This window comes from Lepidochelys kempii, chromosome 1, assembly GCF_965140265.1.
Source record: "Lepidochelys kempii isolate rLepKem1 chromosome 1, rLepKem1.hap2, whole genome shotgun sequence".
In the NCBI taxonomy this organism is placed as follows: domain Eukaryota; kingdom Metazoa; phylum Chordata; order Testudines; family Cheloniidae; genus Lepidochelys; species Lepidochelys kempii.
Window position 1 is genome coordinate 198,840,209 of NC_133256.1, and position 16,857 is coordinate 198,857,065.

At 41.4% G+C, this 16,857-nt stretch overlaps 1 protein-coding gene across 1 annotated transcript in view; it reads right to left on the minus strand.

The window, feature by feature from the left end:
* Nucleotides 1-16,843, minus strand: part of ATG3 (autophagy related 3) — a 31,566-nt gene extending 14,723 nt beyond the window's left edge. The window contains exons 1-8 of the mRNA XM_073308301.1: nucleotides 16,658-16,843; nucleotides 12,420-12,461; nucleotides 9,540-9,589; nucleotides 8,374-8,444; nucleotides 5,900-6,007; nucleotides 3,081-3,130; nucleotides 840-918; nucleotides 266-300 (exon numbers count right to left, since the gene is read on the minus strand). Of these exons, the coding sequence (XP_073164402.1) occupies nucleotides 266-300; nucleotides 840-918; nucleotides 3,081-3,130; nucleotides 5,900-6,007; nucleotides 8,374-8,444; nucleotides 9,540-9,589; nucleotides 12,420-12,461; nucleotides 16,658-16,729 (507 nt within the window). The 5' untranslated portion in view covers nucleotides 16,730-16,843. The remainder of the gene's footprint in view (nucleotides 1-265; nucleotides 301-839; nucleotides 919-3,080; nucleotides 3,131-5,899; nucleotides 6,008-8,373; nucleotides 8,445-9,539; nucleotides 9,590-12,419; nucleotides 12,462-16,657) is intronic.
* Between the last annotated feature and the right edge of the window lie 14 nt (nucleotides 16,844-16,857).

Below are 16,857 nucleotides of genomic sequence, written 5' to 3' on the forward strand. Positions count from 1 at the left end.
TAGTCAATAACAGTAAGACAAATATTTAAGTAACAGTATGCCTCTATTCACCTTTGCCCCAAACATAAAAAGGCATCTGAAGACCATGGTAACTGACATATTGATCAGAGTACAATATTCATTTATAACAAAAATTGGTGCTTTTAAAAGTTGTAGTAAATGCATTAAAAAAAAGCCACATTAGCCATTTGACAGTGTTACCAGTTCAAGCACAAGGTAGAAAGGGTGTTAATGCTGTGAAGGAGGTAGAGAACAGTTCACTCACGTCATCTGTCTCCAACAGCCCACTCTCTTCATATTCTGAAAGGAAAGAAAGAATGTCTACAAGTTCATGCCAAGCTTGTAATTAGTCACTGGAAGCTTAAAAATGTGCAACCAAGAGTGCTTCCTTAAAATCAGCAAGCATCTAATATACATGTTTTATCCAAGTAGACTTCCTAATTTTCCAGTACCATTAAACTGCACCAAGACTCTCCAATACTGTAAATCTGACATTGTCTACCATGTGGCTCGCTAGACACTAATTATGGAAGCCTCTAGGAAGTCAGGATTTTTCACTGGGTGGGTTTCAGAAACTGACGTTTGTGCACTAAACAGTCACACTGAGTTGCCATGCGAGACCTGTCTATTCCGCTGCCTACTAGCCTAATTTTCCAGTCACTGACACTTATGCATTCCAGTGGAGTTGTGGTGTAAACCCAATGTGAAAGGAGAATCAGGTCCAACATGGACCTGTTAATAGGCATTACATGGAAACAAGCTGTAATGCTTTCCTAGAGAGTGCTGCCTGGTTATATGGCTGAAATAAAGTGCATCCTATCCAACTTAAAGGGAAATACCTTCCATGTCAGCTGCTTCCCCTTCATCTTCCTCATCATCTTCACAAGAGGCTGGATGTCCTGGTAGTTTTATACTGTCCTTTTAAGTTAAATTGAAAGCAAGTGAGAACAATGCTTTAAAAATACTTGGGTTCAAGAGATGCGATATGCAATTCATCTGCCTTGGAAAATCTATTTACAAACGAGTATTTTCCATTTATTCCTATGAAGCCAGTCAACATAAATAAGAAAACGGATATTCACATTAGTAGGTAAAAAGAACAGGAGTACTTGTGGCACCTTAGAGACTAACACATTTATTTCATTCTCAGGCATTTAAAGGTTTTTGGTACATTAAAAATCCACTGAAAGTTATGAGATTCTGTATTCTCTTGTTTCCAGATCAACTTTGTTCAGGCTCAAAGTCAGAGGATGACTTCTGTAACTATCCATGTTGTAAATTCTGCTCTGAAAATACATCTACTCCTATATCACCACCAAGATAGAGGCTCTGCTGTGAGAGCATAACTAACGAGCCTGCTGTTTCCAAAGGCAGAATAGAATCCAGTTTGCTCAGCGGCACCACACAGACTATACAACTAACTGTCAGCAAAGAGAAGTGTGACTTGAAGACATACGGAGCTGGTACATTGGGTAAGTCAATTTAAAGGAATCAAGTACAGTTATACTTAAAACTAAGTACCTGGTTTAAAGCCTGTCAGTACCATAGCAAAAGCCAGTTGTCCAATAATTCCACACTTGTTTTAAAGCCATGCAAGATTCTCAGCTTGTTTGAGACTTTGATCCATAGTCTGACAAGTTAGAGATCCAAGATTGGAAAAGAGATATTCTGGGTGTCAATGGCCAATATTCCTCCCTTTCCATATAAAACAGGTTCTAACATTGAAGGTTCTACACAAGCTTGCTAAGTGTATAATGGGATGGCATGTTTGCACTAAGTATCTAAGCTGTGAACTGCTTTGGGATACAGTACCTGTGTACGGAACACACTACATAAAAGCAAATCCTGTTCTAAGAATATTACACAGGAATGCAAAGATTTGCCATGTTGGATTGGGCCATTAGTCCATCAAACCAAGTATCCTGCAAAAAGCAGCTTTTTTTGAACTTATCTGATGAAGGCAAAACCCTTGCCACACAACGCATGTGTGGAGCCAGTTACACAATGCAATATGTACAGTGCAGATACTTTACATTCTGAAAGAATAGGTGACAAGCATGTCAAATGCTTCTTTTATTTCTGCTTGAAAAGCATGCATTTGCCTTGGGCCCTATAAACATAGTAAAAATATTGTCGTTCAAGACAATGTTGTTGGTCAGCTACAATAGGTCTGTAAGCACCATGAGGGACCACTGAATTAAAGTGATCTGTTGCAGTCCTTACCAATTCTTCCTCCCCCCCCCACTTCACACACCAGATTTATACTGCTTTTAGATTCAAAGAAGCCTTCCAATTGCAACTCAGAGGCACAGCTCAATTTTAGTCAGGTTCCTTTTAAAGAGGCATTTCTACAGATGCCTTTCACCCAATAATGCTTTTTAAACATATACATGTTATTGTTGGGAATGGAAAGGTTCATGCTATCTTCAGTGCCTCTTCCAACTGCTCTCAGCTTCCTCTGAGGCTGAAGTTTTCCAGATTTCATCTCAGCCCTATGATGATTTGAGAAGTATGGTGGCAGTTAATAAAAATGCACTAAAAAAGAATGAATTTAGCTACATTAGTGCCTCAGCAACTGGAGATAGAAGTCTGGCAGGACATATGACTTATCCAAATCAAGATGTACCTTCCCTAGACTACGTTAAGGCACCAGGATTTAAAAACTATATAAAACTTGTTGATTAAGCCCCATTTTACCATATAATAGGACTTTTTATTAAAATCTAACAATTTGTCAGCATTCTAATAGCTCTGCACATGCTCACCTCAAAGTTGAGTGAAATCAGTTTCTCGTTTATAGGTTTATGTGGAATATTAGTAAATGTGTATGTTGAACAGAAATACTCCAGATGAACAGTGTCTCATTCCATGATAGTGGGAGTGGATATACGCTTACATTGATATTATAATGTGTTACTAATTCAATTCATAGCTCACCTCACCTTCACATATTTCCTGGCCTCTGTACTGGTCTTTCATCTACAGAATTAGTTCACATGGCTGTTTAGGGACACTATCAGACATCTATTGTACTTTAACCTTCTAGTACAATAAGTCAATATTCACAAGCTAACAAATACCTTGCTCTCCAGTGTGATCTCCTTAACTGCTTCTGTCCCGCTTGCAATACCTGTTGATTGAACATCAACACTGAAAACAGTCAAAATTAGAAGAGCCTGTGTCTTTGTTGCCAGGATGGTACAAATGGCTAAGAAAGGAGTATGTGATCCTTTCAATTATACTTTTATAAAATAACTTTAGAAACTGGAAGGACACAAGTTATTCAGTGCTGGACAAAGACTATCCCTCCCCCAAGCAGGCTTATATAGGCTGGTACAGACTAATCACACAGTGCAGGACTTATGAGGAGAGTTTTGGTGCAGAAACTCCTTAAGATTCCTGTATAAGTAATGAGTTGGGGGCAATAATTTAACTGATGACAGATAGCCCTTACCACTGCAAAAGATCTAGATAGAGTAAGAGTCACACTGCACTACTCATGAACACTACCTTACTCATAGTAACCTCAAGCACATGAAAGCAAGGTGCACTCCAAGAATAGTAATTTGAGTATGTGGCAAGAACTACTGTACATTCAAAGCATCCTGTCCACGTAGTAGCCTTGACTGGTTGAACATGCTTCCTTCTTAGCCAAATGTTATTTCTATAGTGCCATAAGTGTATAAAATAATTCAAATAAATACTGACATGTCCCTGTTCCAAGGAGCTTATATTTAAAAATTAATTTACACTAGAGAGCTTTGCACCCTGTAAACACTTTCCTGTCACCTTAGAGCAGCTACTCTCAAGAGCTCTCCCATCGGCTTAATTACACCAGCCCTGCAAGTGGTGGTAGCTATGTTGGCGGAGAGATGCTCTCCTGCCAACATATGCTGACTTAGTTTAGTGCTGTCCACATCGGCATTTATGTCACTCAGGGGGCTGGCTAATTCACACCCCTGAGCAACATAACTTATGCTGACTTGAACTGTAGTATAGCTGTAGCCTCTGTCATTCAGAAAAAGGAACACCCAATGCATTGCCACTTCTCTTCAACCCATCCCACTTATCTTTCTATTCCTTCTTGTTTACTGCTGTTCTTCTCCACTGTCTTGTAATATTACATCACTCTGTTTCAATACAATTTCAGGTCCAGTTAACCAACTGAAGAGGATCTCAGATGACTTCCTCAAAGATACAATGCATTATCTTAGGAGAATACCCATGAATAGATACTATACCTTACCACTCAGGAAAGACACAGCCAACATACTAGCAACACAACACATCAGCGAAAGAACACTGTTTGGGAACAATCATTTCAACTGGCTGGTGTAGTCATTCCTACATATTGTTTCTCCTGCCAGCACTGAAGGTACTCTTAGCTCTATAATATCCTAGCACTGTCAGATATATGTGTGGTTTTTTTTTTTGTTTTTTTTTTAAAAAACAGATCTGGTTCACCATATCAGTGAACCTCCCAAAAATCACTGGGAGTAACCAAACAAAAAACACAGAAATTTCTAGTGACAAAAATAAGAGTTAAAACATCAGCAAAAACAGATAAAGAAATTAACATCTCCTGGGGTATTCCAGTCACACTAAGGAGTTGTTTTTCTTAGGGCATGTCTTCACTAGCAACATTAAAGTGCTGCTGCAGCAACGCTTTAAAGTGGCTGTGTAATCGCAGCTCCCAGCGCTATAAAAAAAATACCCACCTCCACACGGGGAATAGCTACCAGCGTTGGGAGCACAGCTCCGAGCGCTGGTGCACTGTCAACACTGGCACTTTATAGTGCTGAAGCTTGCAGCGCTCAGGGGTGTGTGTTTCCACACCCTTGAGTGAGAAAGTTGCAGTGCTGTAAAGTGCCAGTGCAGACAAGCCCTTAGATATTTGTGAGGCTACAGAGATACTGAGAGATGTTGCATCACTTAAGGGGTGAAAATGCTTTGATACATAGAAACGAGGAGAAACACCTTCATCCTGGAATTTAAAGGTCAGCCTTCTCAGGCTGTGTTAAAACAATCATCTACTCTCAAAAGAAAAGCTGAAAGGAATATACTATGGAAGAGATTTTGCTAGGCACTTTGGAGTTAGATTGACTACACAGTAGAACCAGGTGAACAGTTATTTTTAGTTTTCCTCTCACGGTGACAAAGGCATCCACTTAACAGAGAAGTCTGTCTCTGACTAAAGCTTTCAGATTTATGTAAAGTACTAATCTCTGTAGACTGCCTGTCTACAAGACAATGAACCCTTCACACTCAATTTTTTGTATTTAACTACAGTTTCCTTTTATCATCCCAATTTATCTGAGAGCCCTTAGATATCAAGGAGACAGGTACCTTCTAGTAGAAACACTCAGCTGTTGGGACTAGAGATCAAAGGCTCATCTAAGGTGGGGTAATATCAGTTGCATCACTGCTTAACTGAGCTAGATTTAACTGTTGCACATCTCATACTTATACTCACTGACAAGGGAGGTCAGGATGCCATTATTCTTCTTCATATAAAGGTGAAGAGAATGGTGCTTTTATTTCTCTCAGTATCTCTTTAGTTACAAGTTTGGTCCCCTGCATGTTGGATATTTACCTTACCAAATACAGTAATATAAATCTCTATTGTGCTTCTCAAAGGACTTAAAGCTTTAAGCATCCACACTTCTGAGGTATTATCTCATTTCACAGACAGAAAGGTTAAGCAACTTACTAATGTCACACACACACAGTAAGGATGTGGCATAGTAAATAGGTATTTAACTGGGAATGTAACTCAGGTCTCAAACTAGCTATTCAGACACATCACATGAGAGTTAATAGACATTTCAAAATTAAAATTAAGTGTCAAGGTCTTTAATATTAGTTAGCAGTGGAAAGTTAAAAACAAGAGTATCAATACCTGCATTGTGAAATGTGTCTACCCATCCCCCATCACCATCATCTTCTTCTATAATTGCTTCCAGTTCATCTGAATACTCCATCTGTTTACACCGCTTGTAGCATGGCACTGTAAAGATCAGCAAACTCTTACAAGTAATAGGATAATTGCAATCAGATACTAGACAGAGCTGAGAAATTCATGCTGCAAAGCATTCTGCAGTGAATAAGCTTCCCCCAGCCCCTATTTGCTCTCTGTGGTACAAGGTTAGGGGGTTTTTGTTTTGTTTTTTTAATAGGTTAAAGATACAAATTTAGACAAAATATCTTTACATTATACAACTTCAGTACATTTAGATTAATATTTTAGGATATCCAACCTTAATTATTCACATGAATTTAGTGCAGGGGAAAGCAAGACGATACTTGGACTCCAGTTAAAGAACTGGTACATTCCAGGCAGTGGTCACACAAGCATCTTACATTTTTCTGCTTCCTGTCATTGTGCTTCAACCCTGACCTGTGAGGGTCAGAAGGGAGTTTGAGTCTCCAGATTTTCTGAGACTGCCAACTATTTGGTGGTATCTGGGAACTACCTATCCATTTGTTTCAGGCATGTCACTGAACAGCTTTTAGTCAGTGCAGATCTTGGCTGAATTTGAACATGCAACTTTTACTGGTTATCTGCTGGTCAGACTTCCACTTAAAATTCATCAGTCATGTAAGTGACAGATCAGTTTGTCACCTGAGAAACTGCTGTTAACAGTAACATGGTTATTTAACAAGGTTAGTTTACTGTGGATCATATACATATGCAAATGTTCAAGTCGTGCTTTCTAAAATGAGGCTGTGTCTACACTAGCATTTTTATTGGCAAACCTTGTGTCAGCCGGGGGGGGGGGGGGGGGAGACACACTCACATACCCCAACCAACATAAGTTGCACCAAAAAAGCACCGGTGTGGACAGCGCTGTGTCACCAGGAGACCATCTCCCACCAACATACCTACCACCACTCGTTGGGGGTGGTTTAATTATGCCGACAGGAGAGCTCTCTCCTGTTGGCATAGAGTGACTACACAGAAGATCTCACAGTGGCACAGTAAAAGTTTGTGTAATAGTACTTATCTGATTTAAAGGCAAAACTGACATTTTCATTAATATAAACAGAAAGATGTCTGCAACACTCAAAGCTAGCCCTGGAGAAGAGAATTAGTACACAAGGGCTACACTTCACAAGCGGACTGTAGACCTTCTACAAAAAATAGGGCATGGGGGCAGGGTCCTCTAGTTTTCATTTTGACATTTCCCTGGAAACTGGTTAGTAGGGTGCTCTGTGGCATCTTTTCTGCAAGTGTTTAACTTAAGTCAGAGGTTATCATTATACTGTGGACCCAGATGACAGAGCAAAAAACGTGGAATCTTGGATTTTCTTCTTCTGAAGAGTGACCAGGAGAGAAAGAACACCAGAAGACCCCACAAAAATTTCAAGTACATCAGTTAGCCATGCAGTCATTGCTACCGCCTGCACAGCAAGTTTGTTGCAACTGTAGCCAGCACTGGGGCGTAAATAATTCAATTATGTCCTCTGCAGACCATAAGGCATTCCACTGGCCCACTGAGGATTTCAAGTCTCCAAAATGGGCAAGTCAAGTCGAAGCGTGGAATGCCATCTTATGAGGCCATAATTCCTTCTCTCGGGCCTTCAATTACATAGTTTTTGCAAGCCAGAACTGAGGGGGCTACATTGGCATTTCTGCTATAAGCGAAGTTTGACACAAAAGACAGTATTTCTTTTGTGAAAAGAAAGCTTCCCCCATAGTTGTGGCACAGGTACAAGTTTTCCTCTTTTATAGCCAGTGGGGCAGTCAGCACTACCATTATACAATGCTTTAATTTTGTGACCATCAGTTGAACTTTTTCACAGCAGCATTCTGCAGTTTCACTAGTCTGATAATCTGAGTTACACAGTTTGCATGAGATTAAAAGTATAAGTGTTACCATGTAAAACATTTTGGAATACCTTTAGTAAGCCAGGAAGAACCAGGAAATCCAGTATTCGGGAGGGTGAAGGAAGAAGAATTTTAAGTTAAAACTGCATGCTTGCAAACCACTGTATGTGGAAGGCGGGGGGGAGAGGAGGCAGAGAATTAGAGGAAGCAAGCAAGCAAAGAGAAGGAGGGCTATTTAGTAAGTGTTTCTGCACTTGAAGTTTTCACTTTCACAATGCAAGCTGCAATGCTGACCCCAAGCATGTATTTATCATTATTCATGCTCAGTGATGACAGATTCTGGATACTCAAGTTCAGATAATCTGCTGCTTGTGTCACTACAAAATTAAAATGCAGAAGATACAAGGGAAGGTTAGTTTCCATTGTCAATTTTATGTAGAGGGTAAAATTTGGGTGCACAAGCATGTTCCAATAGGCCTACAATTTTTCCCTAAGTCATTCACAAGAGCTGTACTGCATTCAACTCTACTAAGAGCCATTCTTACCATTTTTAGTTACCAAAAACTGTTTGTCTGTTGGCAGATAAGCCTTGACCTTTAATTCTTCTCCTGAAGCCCTTGAAAAAAGCACACCACAAAAAAGTGAAAAACTTGTTTTGTAGACAAGAACACTTCTATTTTCAGACTGTGTGGCCAGAAGACAAAAATACCACCCTCCTGCTTCTGTTTGAGATTAGTAACTACCACACATGTAGTAGCAGAACTTGAGATATACTGTAAAAACTACCTACCTCTTTGCAATTTGAAACATACCAAACTGACCAATGAGGTGATCCCAAGTGTGAGCAGGAAGGGGCTGGGAAGAAGTATATTTACAAGCTTTCAGCAGAATCACCTCACAACCTATTTTGACTCTTGACATGCTGACAAATCTAAGTCTACTAATTGTATATTGCCCACGTGCATTAGTTTTTGGCTTGAACAATAATAATCTAGACACTAAATGTTCTGTTCTAACCACTAACCATTTCATGATTTATTTTTATGATGCAAGACCCTGTTAAAATGTACTGAATACATTTTTTGTACATTCTCCCTGCATTCCAGAGAGGTAAAAAAAGCCTTCTCAGAGCGATTATGGCATGTATATTCAGAGACAGACCAGCATTTTCTAATCTATAACTCAGCTGGATATGTACCCATGATTAAATTTAAGTAGTGTAAGCTATTGTTTTTAATATGTAGGTTACATCAAGGCAATGACTTTGTAAGTAGCTCCTTGTAGTTAGTAAGTTCAGTGACTCTCTGCCACCATGACAGAACATGATCTCAAGACTTCAGATTCCCCATAATCCATGGAGCCAAGAACGGCCCAAGGGAGAATGAGCCTGCTATTACCATTAGAAATTGAAAGTATTCATACCAGAGTGGTCGGTTTTCTCTACTGCCTCAGAGAAACCATCCTGACTGCAGCTACAAATGGTGGCTAATACAAAAGCCTCCCCCACAAAAGTGAGTGTAATTTGGATCATGACAAAGATATCAATGGCATGGGTTCTACTGCCAGAGTTTATGTCTAGATTTAGTTCTTATCTACATTAAATTGGGATATACATTTGCATTAGATGCAAAAATGTAACAAGTTTTTTGTCATGCTGTTCCTCTAGCTTTCCACACCTCTAGCTCTTTGTGCTTCATTCTCTTTTACTTACCATTGCCAAGTAGGACAGTGGTGAACTAAATGGTCTCCAGCTGCCACAAACTGTTTGGGGCACAAAGAAAAAAAGTGAAATGCTGATGTATGCAGTATAAGGAAACTCTTACAAACTTGAGCAATATCAACATTTCAGTTGTACAGAGATCACATTTTTGTAAGTGTTCAGTGTAATCTTCATAGCACTTCATGCTTTAGAGATGCAGTGAAAGAAAAAGCATCTGTTTCCTCCAACTGGGGTAGACAGACACTGACTGATTTCTTTCATCTCAAGGAACCATGCAGTAAAGAGAGTCATAACTGCAAAGATGGACAGAACTTCCAAGAGTTTTCTCTATACCTTATGGCAAACCTAAAAAGGTTTATGAACATTTACCAGGCTAGATAAAATATACTTGGTCACTCCACCATGAAGACAGCAGTGAAAAAAAAAGCTAGTTTTATTTGTCCATGGGGCAAGTTTACTCTCTCCTATATCAGGATTTGACAAGACTGCTTTATTAAATGAATGCTTGTTATAGTTAGCAGTACAGGCAAATGTCAAGCCAAATTCTACTTAATTTGTGTGAAAGCTTTTCTTCTTAAAAAAAAACAAACCCAAATGGAAGTATTTCCCCATTCTCAAATTTTAACTACAGTAGAAGTTCTTAAAAACATTTCCCTGCAGTGTTCAAAACCACACACTGCAACATGAACAAACAAAGTGAAACTGACATCACTTATTCACTGTTAAAGTTGAGAGAAATGCAAAAAGCGAGTAAGTGGATACAAGTATTAAGGGCATGGCAGTGCCCAGAGATGCCAATCATGAATGGATATCAAAGTGTGCTAGGTGCAATGAAAACATGAAAATAGGTCCCTGTCCTGAAGAATTAGATTTTAAAAACTTCCTTTTAAATAGTAACGGAGGTAAAGACATTTCTTAATTATGTTTCTAGTATATTTTAAAAAACAACTGCATTTAAGAGTGAATATTAATGCAGTCTGATCCAATCATTTGTTTGTCCCTTTATTTTGTTCATAATGGGAAGGAACAGCTGAAGTTTTAAAGCCATAGTGAGTTTGTTTTGCTTGTTCTTTACAATGTTATTAGTTTTGCAAATGACTTACACATCTGTTGTTCCAGCTGCTTTCCCATTTTCAAATACTACTTCACAGTAACATGCTACTCAGCTGACCAAAAGCCATTGCAGAAGGCTTCACAGGCTATAGTATATAGATTGGCTAACCATTTTCTCTCCATGTGCTCCAAAAACAATGCAAGTCAGCCTAACAGAAAACCTCACATCTGTTTAGTATGGACAATAGATTTAGTCCTTGGAATAGTAATTTCCTCTTTCTAGGAAAGTGTCTGAAGACTGACCTCTATTAAAAGTAAAGTTTTACCGCAATGGGGAAAACAGTTAAAAAAAATCAGGGAAGATCTATAAAGCCATTCACTCATACGTGAGAACATTGTGTATACTGTAGAAAACCGCTGCATTCTTTATAATCCTATACATGTTTAAAACACTTGAATGGATTTGTCAAGGCAGCTAACCTTGGTGCAATGATTCACTACTTTACGCCTCTGACCATCTGCTTTACTATGGTCTGTTTCCATAGAAGAGACACCCTGTTAAAGCAGGTCTCTCATTGATTCTTTTTGATCCACCTGCACTCTGGCATGGATTTATATCTGATGCTGCAAACAGCAAAGATTCCCTCCATAGTGCATATAGCCAGCTGACCCATAAGGGAAACCCCTTCTAATTAGACATCCCTGTTCAGCTTTTCCCCCACAGCTGATAGGGCAAAGTGTCAGTGGTTCAGTTATCTAGAATTTTTTTTGGGTGGTCGCCATGAAGTTAGAATAAAATAAACACAACTACCTCAAAAGATTGTTTAGCACTAAACAAATTGGTTCATTCTATAGTACTCCAGTGGGCTAGCAAAAATGATCTCCTCTGGCACATAGTGTAGCTCAGTAGAGACGTTTCAGATGCCAATATTGGGATATTTCTGCCTCATTTATCTTCCTATGTTATTTGTCTGTCTTGCCACCACTATCTTCATTTTTGTCTGATTCTGTTTCCTTCCTTCTCTCTGCATTTGTTTTTACCATACCTCTCTCCTTCATCCTCCCTGCTCCATTTTACTCTTTTGTAGTCTCTGCGTAGACAGTTTCAGAGACAACAACTTCCAAACACTAGCCCTTTACATAAGAATGGGAAGAGGAAGAAAACCAAAAAACACCATTGCATTCGATACAGAGAAGAAACAGGCCAGGAATTTGTAATCCTTGTTTCCTTTTACAACAGACTCCTTTATAAGCTGCTACTGCAAGCACTTACTGGAAACATGGCTAAACTAGGGGCAGCATATAGAGGAGTACAGAGAAATGCTTGTGCATGGCAGGTGGCCAACAATATGTTGTGACCCCACCACATACTCAGCAGCAGGGGAACAAAACATATGGTGGAAAGCAAGGGCTGCTTTCAGCAAGCTCGGGTGGTCCCTGGATTGTTTAAGGGAGGGGAAGTTTTCGATCCAAAGAACTCTTTCCTTCTCCGACTGCAATGCAGAATGGAGCTGACGACCCAGGAAAACCAAACCACCTAAACAGTGTTCAGAGAAGGGTGGGTTCTCCCTCAGCCTATATTAGGATGCCTAGGGCTTACGCCCAAACACCATTCCAAGAGGAATTCTGTTGCTGACAGACTCCAACAGCAGAAATACCTTGCACATAGTAGTAGTAATCACATCCTCAAATTTTCACCAAGTTAGCAGTTGCAAGAGCCAATTTAAGATCGATTATAATGTTATGGCAACTTTTACCACAAATTATTACTATTTTAATAGCTTCCTTAAGTACATTTTAGGAGTTCTCAAAACTCACCTCTTCAGGAGTGATGACTCCAGTTTCTTTAAACTTTGACTCCTAGAATAAAGACAATTCAGAAACATTTACATCTGTTGATATTTGAATCCCACTTTCCAAGGCTGAAGAAAGTCTGCTAGGCTCTGATCCTGCAACTGTCTCTCTTTGATGATTCTCAAACTGTGGGTCGTGACCCCAAAGTGATCCTGTTTTAATGGTGTTGCCAGAGCTGGCTTAGACTTGCTGGGGTCCAGGGCCGAAACCCAAGCCCCACCGCTCGGAGCCGAAGTCAGAGGACTTCAGCCCTGGATGGCAAGGCTCAGGTTACAGGCCCCCTGCCTGGGGCTGAAGCCCTTGGGCTTCGGCTTTGGCCCCCCCCAACCCTGCCTGTGGGGCTCAGGCTTTGGCCCCTTCACCCAGTTCAGTGGGGCTCGGGATTCAGTCCCCGCTCCTGGGCACATAGTAATTTTTGTTATCAGAAAGGGGTCACGGTGCAATGACATTTGAGAACCCCTGCTCTAGGTAGCTCTGTGCACCAGCTTGAAGGCAGTTGTGGGGTCAGTACCCTAGTTTGTAGCCTACCTGCAGCCATTTTCTATGGCACAAAACATTAGCAAGAAAGTAGTTCTTTGCAGAATCCAGAAGGTTATCAGAACTGCCACATAACCAAAGCATATTTTTCTGTAATTATAAACAGTTCAGTTGGCTAATAGGAGAAAAGGAGAGCTCCTGTGATCAATGCTATACTTGCTTAAGAGGCAGAAAGCCAATCAGAACCAGGCACTCTCAGCCATGATTTCAGTAACTGCTCTAAGTACTAAACTAAAAAAATATTAACATAAATGCATCAGTTTGATATTACAAAAAGCAAAGAAGTACAGAAATGAAGAATGATTGTTCCCACTGCCAATGTGACTTGTAGAGAGATATTATTTGCTTTTTTGGTGTATATATTCATTCCTTTATTGTGCGCCATGTGGAAACAGTTCTGAGTTTATTGATTTTTCTCATGCTGTTTTCATTAACTTGTTCTCGGTTTGGACAAAGTACATTGAAATCTATAAGATTTCAATGTATATTTTTGCATTCAGACAGACATCTAGAAAGTTTAAGTGTAAAAAACAGGTGTAATTCATGCTCATGTAAACCCAGAATATACAGAAAATTTTACACTTCAGAAGAAGCAACATCAGCACTGAAAGACGAGAAGTTCCCCCCCATCATTTTAAGACTACCCAAGAATGAGAGAACTAGTAGTTATCCGTATTTGGGATGTGCCACCCACCACCGTAATATTTGAGGTGGATTTCCTTCCTACTGCCCTGAACAGCTCTCAGATTTCATTATCAGGTCTCAGGCTTATTTCAACCAGTACTCTGACTCTGGGCTACAGTTCCATTCTGTTCAATCCTCCAACATCATTCAGTCTTCAGATAAGCATACATTCTACTGCCTCCACTGCCAGAGGCAATTGCCATAGATGCACAGCATGGGGCATAGACTAAGTCTGAGGATGTCCAAATTGTCTCCTTCTAACAAGGGAGCTGAAAAAAGCACTCTCTCTCCTCCCCCCTCCAAAGATGAAGGAAAAAATGTAAATTTAAGTGCATGATTCAGATGAGACAGGCAAAACTCTTGTTGTACCACAGAGAGACAATAGAATATCAACACTGCATGCCAATGAAAATTCTCCTTTTAAGAGTTTGGGATAATAGATAAATCTGAAGACTTTACGGCAGTGCATTGTGTTACCGTATCAAAGTCTCAGAATGCGATGATCTTAAGACTTGTTCCCAAGGTGCATCATACAGCACATACAAGTCTGGGATCCTGAGAGTGGGAGGGGCCAAAAACAGACCAACCTGACAGACCTTGTCAACCTGAATCCCCTGTCAACCTAGTGACATGTAAAAAGCTTAGCTTCTTTAGAAGCCAAGGCTACATTATGCTGCATTCCTAGTGGGTATTTTTAAAATCCCATCTATCTGTAGTAGAAAGAGAGACTGAAGCAGAGGCCTGCCACAAGGCCTGAATCAAAGTCAGCAAAAGTTATGCTTTGAGCAAAAGTCAGGCTCTCTCAAAAGCAGATGCTTGCCTGCAAGTTCACTGTTCGGTACATGAACTCGACGCCAGTATTGCTAGCATTGCTACAATACACTGTTTATGTAAATACATTCCAGCAGGCTAGGACAAGAACACCCCAACCTACACACGATAAGATGGTTTGACAGAAGTGATGTTTTGTCTGAAACATCAGGAGAAAGGTACAAGGGGGGGGGTGGAGGGAGTAATAAACGTCATAAAATATGTAAGGTGATATGTAAGTTGTTTATCCCAGATGGTTTGTTTCAGTCTATAAATGCTGGAATGCTTCACCTTAAACCTTTGTCCAGCTGCTGGTCCACTATCATGAGCAAACATGTATTAAGTTTACCTGTAGCACATATAGGAAACCAATACTGTGCTTTGTTGGCAATAAACCTGGCCACGCTCCATCACCACTGAACAGAGTCTGTGATCTTCTTGGGCAGTTCAATTAAAGTCTGCTGTGTGAGCTATCTTGTCAGAGCCTGTGCAGCACACAGAGAGAACACACATGCAGCCAACAACTGACACCACCATTCACTTGGTTTTCAGTTGTTCTGTGGCATTCCAGTCTCTCACAACAAGCTATTCAAAGTGCAAGGATGGTGTAAAGCACATCTTCCTTTAATACAATGTGTTACAGTCGTTAGATGGAGAAATTTGGGGTTAGAATTCCTGGGTTTTATTCCTAGCACAGCAAGTGACCCACTCAGTAAACTCAGACAAGTCACTTAACCTCCCTGCGCCTCAGTTTCTGCCTCTGTACTCACAGACACAGTGATAGGCAATGTTACAAAAACTTTTCTAAAACATGGACAACACCATAATATTTACTTCACGGGGGAAGAAAATCTGGTTCATGAATGAAGAATGCTATAAAGTGGTCTACAAACAAGGATCTCTGATGTGAAGTACAAAATATGTTAGGAAGTTACATTATAGAAGCCTGAACTGACCAAGAGGATTGTGGTTTTGTTTTTTCCCCTAAAAGGGTCCCAGTAGAAACAACGCCTCTGAAAGTATGCACTAAACATCTGAAAGCAAAACGGTCTTCACGGTTTTCATTACCTGGACTGAGGAAAATCCAGAGACTAAACTGAGAGCAAGAGAAGAGAATGGGAATTTTTAAAAAAAATAATCAGTTTTAATACAAGGGATTATTAACAATAGAGGCAAGAATACTTTGTAGTACGACAGCTACATGTAACAAAGAACTAACGGGAGAGAAGTACCTGCATGCGTTACAGCTACATAAAGCACAGAAGTAGACAGAAGTAGTTGCACGAGCTACAAGGGTTTGGCAAGTATTGGGCTAGGTCTCACACAGCAACTGGATACCCACACAGGCACAGGTCAGCTGCAGTGGTTTAGCTACTATGTAGACATAGCCTTATTTAAAGGCCTTGCCTACGCACAAAAATTGTACTGCTTGAACTACACCAGTATGATAAGAGTGGTACAATCATCCCACCACCCTCCCCGGAATGTGGACTCTGTTATACTCAGGTGCTTAGATCAGCATTTTTTTCTATAAAGGAAGGAGAACAAGCTATCGTAGTACAAGTCACCTAGGGTGACCAGATAGTAAGTGTGGAAAAACAGGACAATTTTTTGGGAGGAGACGAGGAAGGTACAGCTGTGTATTAGACAAAGCCCCTAATATCAGGATGGTGCTGATGACACCGGGACAGCTGGTCACCCTAAAGGCACCTTTCCTCCCATGAAACTGCACCTAGGCGAGTACAACCCCTAGCGTAAACATCTCGGTGCAGAACAGTCACGCCCCTACCCAACACGGCTACACCGGCACCAGAACGGCCATCGCCCAGCCCGGTGAGCCAGCACCCGAGGGCAAAGCACCCCCCTGCCCACCTGCTGCCTAGCTTCGGGGGCAGGCCGGGCGGCTGCCAGTGTCCCGGGCTGCGGCCGCCACCGGCTCCCTGCGGGAAGGCGGCGCGGGCAGAGGCTGCCCAGCGGACGGAGCCGGCTGGGGTCCGCTTCGCGGCTCTGGCTGGGACAAGACACGAGCGGGCTGCGCCGCCGCGAGAACCGCCCCCGGGAGTGGGGGTGGAGGGGTCCGACCGGAGCAGGCGGGTCCGACCGGAGCAGGCAGCTCCGGGCCCACCCCCTCCGCTCGGGGGGGGGGGGCGGCGGCGCCACCGGGCCGGTACCTTGAGCACGGGCGTGAGGTACTCGGCCACCTCCAGCGCCTTCCCCTTCACCGTGTTGATGACGTTCTGCATCCTGCCGGCGCGCGCGCGAGGGTCCCTAACGCCCACAGCCCCGCTCGCGCCTCAAGCCTTCAGCAGCGCCCGCAGCCAGCCGGAGTCACATGACCAGTTTTCCCCACACCCCCCCCCCCCCACGCACG